The following is a 20,198-nucleotide window of genomic DNA, read 5'->3' as shown; positions in this document are numbered from 1 at the left end:
CATTCTTTTGAGTTTTTAGTTTTACAAGATGTTAAAATAAGCAAAAGGGGAGGTGATGTGAATAATATTATTGAAAAGTGTGAAACTAGAGGGATTTGATTGCTGCAGGAACATAAGCCTCCAGGTTTGAATGGTTATGTGCCTTTAAAGCCAATTTTGAAGGAAAGGAAGTTGTGTCATTAATTGAATATGTAACTGATTTAACTTGTTATAAAAAGTGGAGTTTTAAATGCTATTTATCTGATGAAGTGCCTATAAGGCATGAAAGCACTTACCTACATTAAATTACTTGTTTTTTTCCCTGAAGCCATGTTTGGTCCTGGTTTAACAGTCAGTCCAAAAGGGACAGCAACTGATGCAGAAATACTAAGTCTCTGTTATTTGGGCAGGTCGAGGGCTACCCTGCCAGGGATAATCCAAATGTGATGACTGCAACAGTGAAACACGGAGAACATCAGCTGTGCACCACACTTCGTAGACACACACAATGGCTAAGTTCAGATTAAGTAGCTGTAGAAGTAGGTCCACTAGGGTATGATTTATAATTTTTTATCAGGTAACAAGGTATATTATCTGGCTGTATGGATAATGTATTTTTCATTTTCAAAAGTACCCTTAGCAGGTGTTCTTTGGTTATGATATGAAGTTTGAGATTCTGTGAGATATGCAGGCTTTGTGGGCTTTGTATAGTTGTTTCCGAGTGAAATTTGCAATGCATTTGTTTGCTAGCATGTTGGCCATCTCTGCTGGATCTAAGTATTGCCATTTTGACTATGTCCTGAGCAATGCTGAATGCAATTGTTTGGTTTCCTAATGTAACTAAAGGAGGAAATGTAATTGCCTTTAGCTTCCTATCCTAGTTTAAAGTTCATATGAATCCTTTGTATTCATGATTTTTTTTTAGTTTCTTCAACAGTTATTAACCGTGATGAGTTTTTTTTTGTGATATAGTTATGAAGCTATTTTCTTTAATATTTTTTATTATTAATACTTATATGTGGATCACCAGGCTAGTTTACTTTTAAACTTCTCATTTGGTTCAAATCTTGTAAACACTGCTAAGTCACTACACTGATAGAGGTGTAAATAGACTTTGTTTACACAACCACTTACTATATACCAGTGTCTCTGGCAGTAAAGCTAAACTTGAATTTTGAAACTTCATCATATAATTGTAGGTTTGTATATTTGAAGTCTCTGAATTTTATGACTGCATCTGTTTGGAGATTTTGAAGGAAATATTACCAGTCTGTGATCAGACTTAACTAGAGCAGGGAATACCAGGGGGGAGTAGTTGATACTTATGCCATGTTGGTATGGGTTTGCCTGACTATTTGGTCCAGGGAGGCTTTGTTTATGAAATCAAGGAATTTTTGAGCGTTGTCCTACAGCTGAGGTATATGTACCCCAGTTTACTGTCATGTAGTCAAAGTCTCCTAGGATGATGGAATCCTTGTTGATTTGGAGCTCAGTGTATTTAAGAACCTAACATGACTTTCTGGGAGCTCAGAGTGGCTCTGGGAGCATAGTTATTGACCACATGCATGACAACTGATGGACATATCAAAACAAAGGATAAAGTCTGAAAGGAATAAACAACTTTAAAGTGAAGAAAGTGTCTGTCTGTGCATTTGACAAGAATGTGGAGATAGTTATCTTTTGTCAGTTGACTTCACATTTCTTCCCTTCAGTTTGTTTTGGTACTGCTGTAAACCTAATGTTGTCTCTGAATGACATATCCTTGAGTAAACGAACAACAGCAGGAAAAAAATTGCTAGACCACAAAAACGAAAACAACCAAACCAAAGTGAAGTATTTATTTCTCTAGCGCCTCGGCCACAGTAAGCCTTCAAGGAGTAACAAACCATTCATAAAAGCAGTTTAAATAATAACAGCTACAAACATAATTAATTGATTGAACAATCAAATAATCAACCAATTATTCAAATTAAAAAAAAACACTACACACCATAAAATATCAAATCACACTTCTCCAACAACAGTCTGTATTAAGACCTTTAGGTATCACAGTATTATATTTCAAAATAAAAATAGTTTCTTTTTTTAAAAGTAATTTCTTAATCCGGTTTACATCAAGTTCATTTAAAGCCACTTAGTGCAAAATAGTGGCTTTTAAACTATCACATTGGCCACCATGATACTCATACAAATGTTGGCTAAAGGACTCTCTAACTTATTTATCCTAATATCTCTTAAATGTTCAAGTAATATAATCTTAAACATTCTCTTAGTTTGCCCAATATAAAACTTGTCGCATCCACATTTTATGGCATAAGTAACCCTATCTGTCCTACAATTATATGTCCCATTAGGTTTAAAACTAATATTATTAATACATGGAAAAAAGTTAATTATATATGAACGACCACTACATTTACCACATGGTGAGGTGCCTATACTAGTAATATGATAATATAATTTCAACACTGGTCTAACAAATCTAGTATGTACAACCATATCTTTAATATTTTTACCCCTTTTGTAAGAAAAAATTGACTTTTTTTTCCATTAGATTAAGTTCACTGAAATTCTTTAAAAATCCCCAAAAATGTAATATACATTTTTTAATACTATCACTACAAACATTATAAGTGGAAACTAGAAAAAAATTGTCTCTCTTTACACTATTACCACTATAAATATTACCTCTATTATTTTGTAAAGGTTTAGTATTATATCTCATATTAAATACCTTCTGGATATCCAAATCAATTAACTTAGCATCATATTGTCTTTTTATAAACATAGTTCTAGTGCGCTGTATTTCCTTCAAAAATATATCATTATCGTTGCTTAAACGGGAGATTCTCAAAAATTCACCATAAGGTAGGGCTTCAATGGTGTGTTTAGGCTGACAACTAGTACCCCTCAAAAAATCATGTGGCAAACCAAATTTCCTATAGATACCTGTACTAACATGTTTTCCAATATTACCTTGCAAATTAATATCTAAATAGGAAACTGATTGTCCATATTGTAATCCATCAAAAGATATATCAAACCTATTATGTTGAATTTCATATACAAAATTTAATACCAAATCCATACTACCTTCACATAAAAAAATCAAATCATCAATGTATCTATAATAAAATTTCACGTTTTTTAACAAATTAATTAGTATAAATGCATTCTTGTTCAACCATTCCCATAAAAATATTAGCATACATGGGTGCAAATGGAGCACCCATTGCCGTACCCTGCATTTGATGAAAAATCTGATTATCAAAATAAAAATAATTATTTTCTAAACAAAATCTCACTAAATCCATTACATAATGTGTAAGAGGATGATCCCTCATTCGTTTATATATTGCTTCCATACCAAACACGTTTAATATTAGTATAAAGACTCTTCACGTCTAATGTAATCCAATACATATTATCTTTCCACATAACATCTTTTATATTATTTAAAAAATCAAAGGAGTCTCGTATATATGAAGGAAGCAGTTGTGCTTCCTTCAGTAATACCTGATGTAATATGACTCCCAAATTATGCAAAAAATATCTACTGGCTGAAACTATAGGTCTACCTGGTGGATTGTTAGCATTTTTATGAATTTTAGGTAGACAGTAAAAATAAGCTGAACCCGTATCCGAAGTAATCAGCTTGTTCTTAACATCAGTTTCAGACCAGAATCCCAATCTTAAACCTTTCTGTATCAAACATATGTACCTGTCTTTGGCTCGTTCAATATCATCACTATTAACTATACAATAAACGGTTTCATCCTTTAACAAATCTAAACACATATTTAAATACTGCGTATAATGCATAATGATTATTTTATTCCCCTTATCAGAGGGCTTTATAACCAAATCTTTCTGTTTAGAAAAATTGACTAATTCCAACCATTCTTTCTTAGATAAATTATAATCTACTTGTTTTTTATCAACATTTCTTAACAAAAAATCTACTTCAAATTCAACCATGGCTTGAAATCTTTTGATGCCCTCATGAAAAAAAGGAGGCATAAATTCACTTTTTGTAGTAACCGATGAAGTATCTATGACACAATACGCATTGAAATCGCTCAAGCAAGATACAAACGAGTCATTTGTATCCACATCTGATATATTTACTCAGTACTATTAGTGTCATTCAATTCAATCTCAGCAGCCCTAGCAACAGGCAAATAATGAAAATAATACCACAAATGCAGCTTTCTAACAAATCTAAACAACTCTATTTTGCACTCACATAATTTAGGCAATACAGTTGGCACAAATTTTAAACCATGATTTAATACAGTGAAAATACTATCATTGATGTAACAACCAGATAAATTCACCACATTATTAAAATTAGAACATATATCAGTACCATTTAGTCCTTTTGTTGTCACGCCACTGGCCTTGAGGCCCCCCTCTATATTGTTCTTGTTCCGCATAACTTCTTTTCTGTTGTCTACCATATTCATGTGGCGGACGAAAATGCTCAGTAAAATATCGTTCGTCAGCTGGAGATGGCAAAGCTGGAAAATCATTAGTCTCATTCTCACCATAACATCTGTCCTGTACATCAACCGGCACATCTACACTAGTAGTACTAGCAGTTCTGTCTCTCGCCCTGCCGGAAACATTCAAAGGGCGGGCTATAGAACATGAACGTTGATTGGATCCCACAAAAAAGGCAACACCTCTTTCAAAATCACGGAGATCTCTCTGAATTTTATACATCTTCTGTTCAATAACTTTCTTCTCCTGCAAGTTAACCTTTTCCTGAATATCCCGTAAACAGGACTCAAGTCTAGATCTGTCTAGTAAAGCAGTTAGGTTGTTACAGACCATGTTAATGTCTTTTTTTAAATTAACTAATTTGATATTGTCTCTCTCGATCAAAGTTTTGATCCACTCTTTAGAACATTGGTGTGCTGCACATTCCCATCTCTGTTGAAACGATTTGTCAGCGGAACATGCAACATTAAATGGTTCAGAGGGAAATTTCACGGCTCTCAGACCTCGTGGAATAATATCCAATTCCAAATATCTTTGCAGACTAGTATAATTATAGAATGTAGCCATTTCTTTATTCATTAAATTACTAAGTTTAGAGATCATTGTTTTTACCTCTGTTGGGAAAGTCCATGGAATGCTTACCAATATTAGCAAAAGGGTTGTTAACATGCTTGTTACGTGTATATGCTAGGAAATGCTCCCATACTGGAACACCCAAACCACTGTTGCTACCAGTATTTCTCTCAGAACGGTCACAATCACGTTCAGAGTTAACAGTCAAAAAACCATCAATAGTCCGCTGAGAGGTACCACCATTGTCCTCTCTAAAGATACGTGGAATGTTTGTAGCTGGATCACTGGCCATGTAGAAAACACAACCAAAAATTCATGAACAGCAGCAGGAAAAAATTGCTACACCACAAAAACGAAAACAACCAAACCAAAGTGAAGTATTTATTTCTCTAGCGCCTCGGCCACAGTAAGCCTTCAAGGAGTAACAAACCATTCATAAAAGCAGTTTAAATAATAACAGCTACAAACATAATTAATTGATTGAACAATCAAATAATCAACCAATTATTCAAATTAAAAAAAAAAACACTACACACCATAAAATACCAAATCACACTTCTCCAACAACAGTCCGTATTAAGACCTTTAGGTATCAAAGTATTATATTTCAAAATAAAAAGTTTCTTTTTTTAAAAGCAATTTCTTAATCCTGTTTACATCAAGTTCATTTAAAGCCACTTGGTGCAAAATAGTGGCTTTTAAACTATCACATTGGCCACCATGATACTCATAGAAATGTTGGGCTAAAGGACTCTCTAACTTATTTATCCTAATATCTCTTAAATGTTCAAATAATCTAATCTAAAACATCCTCTTAGTTTGCCCAATATAAAACTTGTCACATACACATTTAATGGCATAAATAACCCTATCTGTCCTACAATTATATGTCCCATTAGGTTTAAAACTAATATTATTAATACATGGATATTATACAAGGATTCATATCCTTGAGTTCAGTCAGTTTCTATCCTATTTGTATATACTTTAATTGCTGTTCCACCATTTTTCCTGCACCTCCTTTTCAGCAATTTGCATATATATTACTTCCTCTGAATGCCCGATTCAAACATCTATTTTTCCTGCAGCCTTCTATTTGTCTTTACACATCTCAAAAGGCACACTTATCTGCGACGTTTCAGTTTCTCAACTTTTTAATTCACTTTTTTATTTTCCTTTTGTCACCCGTGGTGGTGGTGCTGCGGTAGCGTTTTTGCCTCACAGTAAGACGCTGTCCGGTTCGATTCTCAGCCAGAGCGACTTCTGCGTGGAGACATGCGTGAATGGGCGTACCTTCATTGAAGGTTGTGCGTCAGGCCTGGCAAGCCAGTACGTAAAAATCAACTGCCAATCATTAGCAGACGGGAGCTCCGCTGTGGCGACCCCTAACCGGGAAAAGCCGAAAGACACAAACAAACAAATTTTCCGTTTGTCAAACTTCTGGATGTCACAGATTCTTCAGCTATCAATTTTTGTTAATTTACAGCAGTTTGCAGGCTTTTACTAGTCTGACCTACTCACTGCTCCGAGCTCTATTTTCATCTGCTTATATTGCTACTGCCACAGTGAAACTCCCTACAAACTTATTTTTGTTCTCATCTTCCTCCTCCTGCCCATGCTCATCAGCCATTAAACTAAGATTTAATTTCCTTCCTTACAAGGATGGGAGTCAGTCCTAGGGAAGGTCGCCATCTAGACGGTCAAAGGAATTTTGCTTATATGGTTTAACCCCCTCCCCCAGCAAATGAAGTATGCACTCATTTGTGAAGACCTACTACACCTTCTCCTGGGTGTGCACCTATATAAACAAGATAAAGCCTATGGCAAAATGTAGATCAGTAAAGTCAAGGGCAAGTCTTTACCTAAATACTGCATGTTGCCCGTCTTTTTTTCCAGTTAGTGCTAGCACTAGAGTGATCCAGACCATCTCCCAGCAGGATGAACAAGTTAGCCTCAGCTGCTCTCTCTCTCTCAGCCACTCCTCAATGGCTCCTCCAGTGTCCAGGAATTCGGCCAGTCCCAAAATTGTCTGGATCACAGACACAGTTTTATCCCTCTGCAACACACTGCAGGGCTGAAAAGTACAGAACACACTTCTGATCCCAGATGACAAAAAGCTGTGGCTAATGGTATTTTAACTGTGTATGAGGGAGCTAATGTAAACACCACTGAAGACCAACTTTTAGTATATGATCATCTAAAATCTGAATTTTCAAACTGCCCTGAAAACAACAAAATAAAAAAATGCAGTTTAAAGCACTATTGACGACTAAAATTTATTTTTAAAACCAAAGATGTACATATAAACAGCAAACAGAAAACAAATTCAGAAACATTTCTAGCAATAATGTTAAGTCCATGACAGACAAAATATTGAATTCAATACTTAATTTTAGGAAAAATAATCTCAATTAAAAAAATCTTGAGCCCCTATGTACCTGTATTAGAACGCTGAAGCAAAGAGGCTTTAGGGATGCTATGGGCCACATTTGGACATGGTTCTGAGAAAGATTTATGCAGCTCTGTTTCTCTGCGTTCCTTTAATTTCTCCAGGGTCATCAATACATTAGAAAGCTCTTGCAAGGGCATGCTGCTAACATCAGAGGAAAAAGGGCTAGGTGGATTTTCCAGACACATTAGCCAACTGGTATTACCTACAGAAAAAGATGAAAAGTTTTACCAACAAAGAAAACAAAAAAATGTCAGTTCAAAGGCATGAATAAAAATTAAAAAAAAAAATAAAACAGCAAACTAATTCAGCTCACCATATTTCTAAGGCTGGTTATACAGGGATACCTGCAAATACAAAGGATGAAAGCAAGTTGTATATGCCCCCTCTAGGCCCCTTCACTGTCTACCAAAGTGGAGAAGAGTGATAGGCATCAGTCCACACAGGTCAACAATAAGCTCAGCACCTGTGGTGAAAGTAAGACCATTTTAACAACGTACTTAATTTCATGATGTGATAGGTCATAAGTAAAATAAACTTGCCCTGCCAATTCTCAGTCTCCCTGGCTGGCTGAAACCTGAAACAGTGTTGAAAACCTTCTCAGCAACTGCCAGGTGGGAAACGTATAACTACAGTCATCCTGACAGCTAGGTTGGACAGAGGCTTCTCCTTCTGGCATTTGTAGGCAGCGGTGTTTAACTGCTAGATATTATTGCCAGTGCATTAGCCTGTGTTCCTTCCTGAAGCAACTTAAGCATGCTGGATGGCTCCTGACTCCTTAACTTGTCAGCCACAGAGACTTTTTGTACATCAGCATCTAAGTATGAAATGTGAGGACTTTTCATTAATTTACATTAGAATCAAAATCTGAACTGTGTAAGTAGCTGAAAACAGACAACCTTATGAGATATGTTACTTAAGTAACTGACGGGGACATGCTTCCCATGGATAGAAACCTTCAAGAAAAGAAGCTGAACTGTAACTGGTGGAGGCAGAGAATGAAACTGAATTCTGACCCACGAGGAAGGTCTCAGATAATAGGTCAAAGAAATAATATAGGCACTTGCCTTAGGATGCCTATTCAGGAGTCTCACCCACTCGGTAGACAGCCTGTACAGGGAAGCTGCCCCCCCCCACCTTTTTTTTTTTTGTTTTTTTTTTACAGGTAAGGGAGAACCTGGGTTCTTACAGTGTACATAAACAGCATACCTGACTATGGGCTTGAAAGGAAGGGAATTATACAAGCATCTTTATCCTTCCACAGGCACTTAAGAGACATTTTTTGTGGTGGGGGGTGGGAGAGGTTTAGGAGAACCAAATAACAATATTTGAGGGTTCATATGTTAGAGCCTTTTTCCAATGAAGGGCTAAACTCATAATTTACCAAAGTGAAAAAGGGACTTACACTTACCTACCTCATAAATAAGAGTCTCTGGATCATCCAAGTCTCCCCCCTGGCAACAGAGGATAATGGCATCTGGGTTCTCAGAATCCTATCCTAAGAAGAAGCGATAGAGGGAAAAGGTGCTCCCTTCAGCTCCAGAATAAGTGTCTCACACAATTAAAATAGGTAAGATTCAGAAAGTGAAGGAAATACACCTAGCATACAGCAACGTGTCACCAGCACACTCCTACCAGAGGAACAGCAAGGAGAAGACAGCACTGCATGGATTCATGTCAGTCAGTGGGAACACTTAATGATAACACAAAAAAATACAGAAAAGGACAAATAAACAGATTAAAAAGTGCGAACTTCATTGCACCTCACCATGTGGGCAGTTATCAAAAGCCTCTACTTAAATATATCAACTTTATGGTTGAATCACCACCTAACAGGTGACAAAAGTCCTTACACCACATTTGCAGAACACTGCTGAAAAACAAATGAATAAAATTAATTAAATACATAAAACAATTCCAACACTAATATAAAAGGCAAACTTAAAATAATGCAAAAAAATAAAACGGTGTAGTTTTTTTGTTTAGTTGACTTACTGACAACTCACTATCTGAAAGAAACTTTTTAAGAGGAGTGGATCAGTTATGTTAACTCACTGAAATTATTCAGACTTCATTGTGCACCCTCATCTCAAAAGGGACTCGTGGTCTGCTGGTCTGGTTCCAATCAAACAGTGAGTGGATTTTGGTTGTTCCCTAAGAGGCAACATTTTTTACACATAAAACTACACTGCAAACTTGAGTAATAACTATAAAAACAGGTCTGAGCTGCATGTGCCACATGACTAAAGAGAAAGAAAACCAGCACTGACAGCCCATTGCACAACCCCGTCACTCATGTCAGCCAAGTGTTCACAGAGGATACAGGACTTAAGGTTTTAACCCCCCCCCCCGACAGCTGCCAAAATAATGACCCCTTGTAGTTGGTCCTTGACTTAATGATTGCTAACATATAAGCTGACTGGTCAGAAGGAAACTGATGACAGGCAGGTAGTATGGACAAAAAAAAAAAAAAAAAAGTCAAACAAAACACATGACAGTATCATTAGGGCTATTCTGTAGATGTTGTTTGCGGTTTAGTGTGTTTAGCCCTACTTAAACACATCAGCGTATTTTCTCTACTGCATCAACCACATGGAGTCACTACTGGCGATTAATTTTTATCTAGGTATTACCACATAGTTAAAACTTTTAAGAATATTAGCAAACAGCTGCTCAGGAAAGGTGTTATTGTTTAAGTTTAAGCCTGCTGGTCTAGCGACTTTAATATTTTGTTGTTGCTGTTTATTGCGTTTATCCCTACTTAAAACCATGAGCGTATTTTCTCTACTGCATCAACTGCGTGGAGTCACTAGCGGCGTTTGATTTCTTATCTAGGTATTACCTCATAGTTAAATCTTTTAAGTATATTAGTAAACAGCTGCTTAGGAAAGGTGTTATTGTTTAACTTTAAGCCTGCTGGGTCTAGCTATTTTAATATATTTCACCCAGTGAATGTGCACGTGGAGCCACTAGCGGCTATTGTTTTCTTTTTTTACCTAAGGAATGCTTTAAGATAATAAAGTACCTCTTACTTTGCAATTTCAGTTGTTTAGGAACGGCGCTTAGGCTTATTGTAGCCTGCTGGCTCTAGCGACCATCATATTTTTTCTCTAGTAAAGGCTTAAGCGAGTTAACGACACTCCAATTAGAGTTTAAAGATCTCTTGGTTAGAGGGTTATTCCACATGGGAATAAAGCTGCTTAAGTACGGCGTTTTATGTTTTATCTTAAGGCCTTAGAACTAGTGACTGTCACAATATTGGATTAGTGAATTTCTTAGCATTTTGACTTCCAGAAGAAATTTGCTTACAGATTTTGTATAATTAGCTATACCATGTTGATAAGTGATGTTTTTGAACTGCGTTTAGGACTTATCTACAGCCTGCTGGATCTAGCGACTATCTCTTCCCGCCCAGTGAATGTGCAGTAATTTAAAAACCAGAACTTGATAGTTTTAGAGTTCATTTGATAGAATCGCTAAACCATATTAGATAACAGCTGTTAGAAACGGCGTTTATGTTTTATTTTAAGCCTGCATGATTCTGTTTATTTTCTGTATGCTATTATGTACTGGCCAGAGTTACCTGACTGCAGCAGTTATTTTTTTGCCTGATTATACTGAGACTAGCCTTACTACTGCTTTACTACATTAACTTGGGGATTTCATCTGTTTAATTGCTAGTAGGCAAAAACTGTTTTACTTTGTGGCTGTTTACAACAACCCAATGTATAGTATTTTTCTAGTGTCTTTCTAGAACTCTTGCTGTAATTTACGGACCTTGTTACTAGATCCAGTAGCTCCCCTGCCTGCTACCAGTATTATATCTGTATTTACTCCATTAAGGTGTGTACATTGATAGTATTTTGGCTTATACCTAATGCTCATTGCATTTTTGAGTTTTCTAAAGAATGATTTTTCTTTTCACTACAGCTCTTTCTATCCCAAAGTTCCAAGCTCCTCAACCTTGCATATCCTGAACTAGGAAGCAAATCTCACTGCTTGAAATAAAGGAACCTAGTAATAATCTCCTACTGCCTCATCTAACTACCTCATATCTCTGTACCCTTCCAAGAAAGAAAGTCAGAAAGTATGTAATTTTTCCTACAAACCTGGCTACTATGTGTTTATTGTAACTACTACTTTTTAGCAGTCTAAGGTACACTTCCAAACCTAGGTTAGCCAGCAGCCATATCCCCCTCTCTGCCCTCTGTCGCCTCTCTCTCTCTGTACAATTTCTATTGTATTGCCTGCAATTCTGTGTCTACCCTATCCCAGTTAAGGTATTCCTCCTATATACAGTTTTTTTCTTTCCAGACGTATAGGATTTTCAAGCATATCATTTCCTACCACCTCCATAAGGCTATTCCCCCTCTGCCCAGACCTTTCTCATTTCTACCATCATCCCCATAGTAAACTGATTGTCTCTTACTGCCTCCACTACAGCATCTCTTGACTCTATCCAGAACAGTAAACTAATCTCTCCCTCTAGAATTAAGCATGTCACTGAATGATTGTTTTTTTTCTCTATGCCAAACACTTTTCTTGTCTCTACCTGCTCCGTTCGCCCTGCGGGCTCACTCCACTCCCCTACCCTACCCCCAAATCCCACCCACCCCAGTGCACCTGACCTTATACTTCACTAGCCACAAACTCAACCCTAATCTACCAATTACCTCTCTTCACAACTCTATATCAATTATCAAATGCTGGCTCCTTTTTTGGTTAGCCTTACCTTTCCACGCCCACTTTGTCCCTCAAACACTCCACACATCACAACTAGTCTTCAATTTTTCTTCCAATTAGCCTAACCTCCACCACCCTACACCTCTAACTATGTATAACCATTGTAGGTCTACACACCTTAACATTCTTTTCTTATCCATCGGGCTCACCTCATTACTTATATCTCATTGCCTAACTTCCTATGAATTCCTAACTTTTGCTACATTTCTTCACCTCCCAAGACAAACAAGCCCTCTCCCTCTCCTATCACCTCCCTAACACACTAACATAACATCCTGTTCATCCTTCATTCTACCACACTTTCATAGACTAACCCATATTAAATATCTCCAAATGAAAAAAGGACACCTTTCTCTCTGTAAAATGTTAAAGCTAATATGTAACCCTCAAAACTGCTTACTGCTACACGGTGACATCCACCCAAACCCTGGTCCTAACTTCACCAACCCTAATACTCTTTCAGCCCCTACTACCACTCCCCTAAATGTCCTCAAAAGCCTAAACTCTCTACTTATAGGTCACCTCAATATAAGAAGTGTTAATAACAAAATTACCCAGCTACATGCCCTATTAGACATCTATTCCTTTGACATCTTATGCCTTACTGAAATGTGGCTTAAACCTACAACTAAAGACAATGACATTGTCCCTCCAGGCTATAACATTCTCAGACTAGACCGTCTAAATAAAAAGGGAAGAGGAGTAGCAATACTGTTCAAATCTGAAATGAAGGTCACATCATTAGAATTACATCCTCCACCACCTAACTATGCAGAAATTTTAACCTCGAAGCTCCAAAGCTGAGCTCAAAGCTTACAATTGGTCTCCCCTAAAATACCTACCTCTTGACAAAGCCATTTCATACTTTAAGAAAACATTTTTGCAGATCCTTGAGCACCATGCTCCCACTTGTACTGTTATAACAAAAAATAAACCAGCTCCCTAGCTCTCTAAGGACACAAAGCTAAACGTTCGATTAAGAAACAAACTCTGGTCCAAATGGTGAAAAACTCAAAACCCAACTGATCACCTAAATTTTAGGCAAATTTGTAATACCACTAAAAATCCATAATCCTTGGCAAAAAAAAAACTACTACCACAAAATCCAACAGAACCAACAAAACAATCCTCAAATGTTCTGGTCAGGTATAAACAAATGACTCCACCCAGGACAGTCCAAAGCACCTACCCCCTCTAACCTAACCCAAACCTCTCCCAACCAAATTGCCAACACCTTTAACAAATTTTTCTCTGCAACAGTCCAATCACTAGCAACTACCTTACCACCTATTACCACCACTAAATTTCCCTCACTAACCAACTTGCTCCAGTCTTTTAACCTTCAGCCTGTTCCAACATCTTTAATACACTCCTTGTTTTTTAAACTTAAACCATGTACACCATCAGCTGACCTTCTCCCAGCTGAATACCTGCAAATTGCAGCTGGTGTACTTGCCTACCGTATTTATATCCTAATAAACAGAACTATCTCTGAATCTTATGTCCCATCCATCTGGAAAGTCTCCTATATCATCCCTCTGCATAAGGGAGGTACCTCAAAGGAATTATCAAACTTCCGCCCAATAGCCCCTTCTCTCTCCCCTTGCAAAAATTATGGAAAGATGTATCCAAAGGCAATTACTTCAGTACCTCCTACAAAACAACCTACTAGTTGACTGCCAACACGGTTTCAGGCCACACCATAGTACTACAACAGCTTTTCTATCCTTTACAGACTGCATTAATAAAAACAGGAATACTAACCTATCTTCTGCACTCTTCAAAGACCTCTAAAAGGCCTTTGATATGGTTAACCACCAACTATTGATAGGTATACTTGAATCACTCTCCTTTGTTCCTCATCTAGTAAAATGGTTCCAATCAAACGTTGAAAAGAGAAAACAAGCTGTCCTGTGAGAAAGCAATCCATCTTCTCAGTTTCCTATCACCCTTGGTGTCCCTCAAGGATCCATTCCTGGACCTCTCCTTTTCACAATTTTCATTAATGATCTAAAAACCTCCCTTCCCCAAACTACATGCATACAATATGCCGATGATTCGACTCTATGTGCCGCATCCTCCCCTGTAAAATTACATACTAACACGCAAACAGTCTTTACTTTAGTTGAAAACTGGTTCCATCAAAGATGTTTCCCCCTGAACCCGAAAAAAAACTAAATTACTATTTACTCCCACACAGAAGTCATCCTCTATCAATTTCATAGTGAAATCAAACAATGGCACAGAAATAGCCCCCGAAACCACCACCAAACTCCTCGGTGTAATAATAGACAACCATCTCAACTTTGCCACACACATTAACTCAACTATTAAATCAGTAAATAGAAAACGGATTGCTCTATAGAATCAGACCATTTCTTACAGAGTCAGCAAAGATCTCTATTGCCCAAACCCACCTCATTTCCACCATACTCTACTCCTTCCCTATCTATACGAATCTATCCAAAAGCAACCTAAATAAACTAGCAACCGCCTACAACAACATAGCCAAATTTGCCACCGGTGCCCCTTTCCGTACTCACCACTGCCTTAATCTTAAACTTCTAGGAGGGCTGGAAGTACAAAACCAACTAGTTTACCAGCAACTCGTTTTTATTCAGAAGATTTTACATCATCCTACAAATACATACTATGTAGCCTATTAAATTCTTATAAAAACCTTCCTACCCTAAGATCAGCCAAAAAGCTACAAGTTGCCATCATTAAATCCATTAAAAAATCTGGGGACTGCCTATTCTCAAATGCAGTTAGCAATACTTGGAACAAACTTCCAAATGAAATAACATCCTTTACTTCCACCAAACTTTTCAAGAAACAAATGAAAAACTTCATTAAAACCCAATGGATTTGCCCCTGCTCCAAGCCTGACTGACACTTTTTCTCCTTTTTTCTATTTTTGACTCCGACTGCATTCTTTTTGCTGAGATTTCTTTACCTTCTATAGTTGACATGATTAAACTTTTATTTTTTATTTTGTATCTCCCTACTGTGTTGTGTGAATGTTTATGTATATTAAATATATTTTTGTTTTTTCTTTTATATATATATATATATATATATATTATATTTATATAAACCTAAAAGAACAACTTTTTTGTTTATTTTCCTATAATGTAAAAAAAAAAAAAAAAAAAAAAAAAAAAAGGCTTTGCTATAATATTCCTGCCAATCAATTATATACTTATGTAACTATTTTGTATTCCCACTTTTCTTGTGGACTATAATTATTTTGTATTTCCATTTTTCTTGTAGACTAATTGTATAACAATTTTTTTTTCTTTTTATTGTCTCGGAACTTTTCTCCTCGCGCCTCTACTGAAAATGGACATATATCCAGTTAGACTAGCCCGGTCAACAAATGTAAAATAAATAAAAATAAATATTCTTCCTTTTACAAAATGCTCATAACAGTAAAACATATCTAATGTTATTAGATTTAGAAGCCAAAAATGATGTCTGGTAGGGTGAAATGGATATTTTTGTTTGAAATAACTGAAAATATGGGATTTACTCATCCTTTGTTCAACTGACTAAAGACAATTATGAGGGTTCTATTGCTAGGGTAGTGCCTGCTGCCCTTGTCAAAACACTTTTTTTTTTTTTTTTTTTAACTATTGAAGCAGTGGTGGTGCAGAGGTAACGTTGTTGCTTCACTGCAAGAGGTTCTCCTGTTCGATTCTCAGCTGGAGCGCATTCTGTGTGGAGTCTGCATGTCCTCTCCACGGTCAAGTGGTGTTCCAAAGACTTGCATAGAATGGGCGTGCCTTCGTTGAAGGTTGGGCATATAGCTAGCACCTCGGCACCCATAAAAAATCTACAGCCAATCATTAGCGGACCAGAGTTATGCTGTGGCGACTCCTAACCGGGAAAAGCCGAAAGAAGAACAGAACACACAATGTAAGGTTGCCCGCTGTTCCCACTTATTTATCTTGAGCCTTTGGCTTAGACAATATGTCAACCAGATCTGCAGTGTTACAGCTGAAAGAAAAGGCACATAAAGACCATCATGCCTGTGAGTGATTTACTTATTAGTTTATGTGAACCACGGCAATATCTGGAAAAATTACAGATTCAGAGATTACAGATTCAGGAGTATTCCAAGGCCACTGAGCCTAATGACCACTCTTGCTATACCAATACACTCCTGGAGACAGCAACTCCTTTCTCCAGGAGGGCCATAACCAGTTAACCCTGGAGTAAACTAGTTGATACCCATCTATTTATCTATATATGTTTAAAGAAAGAAAGTGAGTTGCAATGGCTTAACATGCAGAAGCTTATTTCAAAGGTTTAGATGGTGCTGGGTTACAAACCTGTCCCACCATCATGTATCTATCTTTCGGAGAAAATGTAGGTCCCTGGTTCTAGTACTGCCAGACACACTGGACTTGTGCATTAACAGGAGGTCCAGGAAAATCAACTCTCTAATGACTCGGTAAGTTGTTGCTTAAGGAGTTCAGCTGCAGGTGTGAGATGCAGTACAAATGATCATACTATTAAAAAAAGGGTTGTGGAGATTTGTTTTATTATGGAGCAAGAACAAGTCTTGTATGTGTGTGTAGAACCATTGTGTATTGGATATCAGACGTTTTCACTTACATCCACTGCTGTGTGATCATGGAGTTAGCATACATAACTAAGGTGGCTGGACAAATCTCTCCACTGGGGGGGGGGGGTGCCATAGGGGTGGACTCCCCCTCCCCAAGCACTAATGTTTTTAAGCACTCAGTACTTGTAAGGGGAATAAGAAAACATATTACAGTAAATGCAAGTTATTTTTTTTTTACATTCTGTAATTCTGAACGCTTAGAAATGTATTGAACTGTGCTCAAGTGCAGCCTTGAGATGCAATTCCTTTCCTATTATTTTAACAGATAGCAAACTAGATGGCATATATTTTCTGTTATCTAAAGGCAAATTCTATAGCTGTACTACTAAATCAAACTAAGGGTGTAAACACCTATGTGTAGTATCATAAAGATGTCAGACACGCATGCCATAACTTATCCTAATGAAGTTTTCTCAAGTACAAAAGTTCACTGTAATATGGTAAACACAGCCCAAGATGTGAATTGAATGCACTTTCTTATTTAGTTGCAGAACAATGATATACTCGCATACATGTACTTTATACATAAACTGCAACTTTATCTTGTGTGTGCTTCATTTTATACCCAATATATTCAAAGATATAAGCTTGTATTTGTTTTATTTTTTTTTTAATCATGTTAGAAAACTCTATCCCTCCCATGAGTTATGATATGGAATATAGACAGTCAGAGTTGCCTGGACATAATAAGGCCTTGCTGAGCTTGATTCTGGTGGCTGACAAGGAAGCAGTTGCTGGAAGGTAGAGATCAAAGTCTAAGCCAACCATACTGGAGGTGGTGAGTATGGTGTCAGAGATGGAAGAGCTATTGAGGGGGATGGATGGGAGCACATTACATGGAAAGAGGAGCGAGTTGTGGGAACAATGTGTGTGGAGCATTTTTTTGGAGGGGGAGTGGGGTTTACAGGAAGGCAGGAGTTGAATGAGTTGTGTGATGTTCAACTGAATGACTGTATAGAAGATTTTATGTGATGCATAAAGTTTGTGACTAAAAATCTCAGTTTAGTTTGTTTTAATTTGTATGAATGTGTGATTGCCTATGTCATAAATGCTAATTAAACAGAGATGTTTCTTATTTAAAAAGATTTTTTATACCCAAACATTTATCTGCCTTTGCAATATTATTTACCTAAAGAGATGGTGCCGTGACTTGGATTTGAACCAGAGGTGTCAGCAGTGGCTGGTTGTCCAAAGTACAAAAAGTTTACGGACAGAAAACGGTGCCTGAAACAAGTAACTTCAGGTTCTTTTGTACTTTGACTGTTAGACGGCTGTTCATAATGGCTGTACAAATGCTTCAGGTAAATGAGTATTAAAATTTAAGGTTTTTGTCATAACTTACCTGCAACAAAATAAGAAAAACAAAGAAATATAAAACTCCATGTAGGCAAGGTTTTAAGTATGCAGTACAGCTTTAGTGATGTGTGTATCTAGGTAAATTCATAGAATGTTTGCAGCTATAGCTAAACAAGAGTTTGCCTTATTTATGTGTTTGTGAGAATGAGAGTGGGGAATAATAAGAGGTAAGAAATGCAAGACTCCTTACCCATCCTAAGGGTATTCCAGCATGCAAGTTACAAGTATTTGGATACGTGGTATGACTTCACCAAAGGAGACTTCACTTTACAATTTCCACAAACTGGGACTTTTGATCCCACTAAAATAATTAATTTAAGGAAAACTTTAAAAATTAAAAAACTAAAATAAAGACAAATCAGTGAGATACTTTTAATAGCTGGTACAGTAAACCTTTTAAAACAAAAGGAATCTGCAGTAAACAGGTTTAAGGATACAAACTAGAAACTGCTGCAGCAGTTAAAAGATCTAACAACAATGGCAGGAAAAAAATATGGGATCCTTTTACCCAGTAGTATCTAGAAGTAATATATCTGGCCAAAGGGAAGCTAAATCTGAAAATGATTACCCACCTTTGTCTCCTCCACCCATTTTCCTTAAAGGTAGCATTCATCCACCTCCTATTGTCCCTTCTGCTAATAGAAGCAGCCCCAAGAAAGAGGTAATAAAAAACGTACATAAAAAGTAAAAAAAGAGGGAGAAAAAAAGATGCGACACAGCAACACTCAAGAATACTCACTTCTCGCGCTCTAAAGCAAACCAGGAAAAATATGAAACCGATGAGGGAACTAGCACTAAAACTAGTAACACAGACATCCTGTAGACAGATTCCAGCAGGTAAAGGGATGAAAATAATTTAGGCCCATTGTTCTTGGAACTTAAGAGACTCACACCACATAAAGATTTTTTTTATAATAAAAAAGACACTGAAATTTGAAAAATGCATATTAGTATTAAATATTATGACCCAAGTGTGGCAGACACGCACCAGTTATTAAAAGTAGTAGTTACTCTGAAATTTATTTAAAAAATGGTTAAAAAGGAACAAGTCCAAATGCAAGAATAAGAAAAAATAACCATAAATGGTTAAGAGAGAAAACTGAAGCACTGTTAGAAGCAATCAGTAAGGTGCCCCCCCCCCAAAAAAAAATGGATAAAAAAAACTGGCTGTAAGCAAAACAAAGGCAAATCTCTGGAAGGCTACTTAAAAAGGCTCAAATTAGTATTTAAAAGGTATTCTCATCTTGCAGATGCTGTACAGAACAGCAGCAGCAGTGGGTTCTCTTTTGTGGAGGGTTTAAAAAGTAGAGTTGTGTACATTTACTATAAATGTAGATGTTAGAGTGTATTCGCTGTTGCAGTCATCACATTTGGGTTATCCCTGCCTGGGTAGCCCCTCGGGCGGCCCAAATATCAGAGGCTTAGTATTTCTGCGTCGGTTGCTCTCGTTTCAGGACTGACGTCAGGTCGTCAGGCAGCTGACACCATTACATCAATTTTTCTTGCCCTGTCAGGAGCCCCCAAGTGGATGCCAGGTTATGGTGTAAGAATCCCACCAGTAGGAAGCAAATACTAAAATGTCCCTTGGAAGGAGAGAGAGAAAAGAGGTGGATGGAGGGAGGGAAACCAGGACTGCAACAGTCAATACACTTGAACATCTACATTTATGGTAAGTGTAAACAACTGTACTATGTTCTTCGTGTTTCGCTGTTCAAGTCATCACATTTGGGCTGATTCCTAAAGTTTAACAATGAAAATCAGACAGCATGGGTCTATCATTAAGGTTAAGTACATACATTTCATATCAAATGTTGTCTATTTCCATCTAATTCAACATATGGAACAAATTCCCAAGCTGTTTTTTGGGTGGTATCATTGGGGGGCATTCCCGAATATGGTGGAACCAAAGGAAGAATGAGATCTGGACTGTACATCCAGTTTACAATGAGTAACAAAGGTATACAC

At 37.0% G+C, this 20,198-nt stretch overlaps 1 protein-coding gene across 5 annotated transcripts in view; it reads right to left on the bottom strand.

Moving 5' to 3' along the window:
* TSC2 (TSC complex subunit 2) overlaps window positions 1-20,198 on the bottom strand; it is a 3,048,576-nt gene that overhangs the window by 857,881 nt on the left and 2,170,497 nt on the right. For all 5 annotated transcript variants that reach the window (XM_044089186.1, XM_044089187.1, XM_044089190.1 and 2 more), the window contains one exon: window positions 7,494-7,709. In XM_044089186.1, coding sequence (XP_043945121.1) covers window positions 7,494-7,709 — 216 coding nt within the window. The remainder of the gene's footprint in view (window positions 1-7,493; window positions 7,710-20,198) is intronic.

Source organism: Protopterus annectens, chromosome 12.part0, assembly GCF_019279795.1.
Source record: "Protopterus annectens isolate FY-2018-M chromosome 12.part0, PAN1.0, whole genome shotgun sequence".
Taxonomy (NCBI): Eukaryota; Metazoa; Chordata; order Ceratodontiformes; family Protopteridae; genus Protopterus; species Protopterus annectens.
The sequence above is the reverse complement of the archived record's forward strand: the minus strand, read 5'-3'. Positions and strand labels throughout refer to the sequence as shown.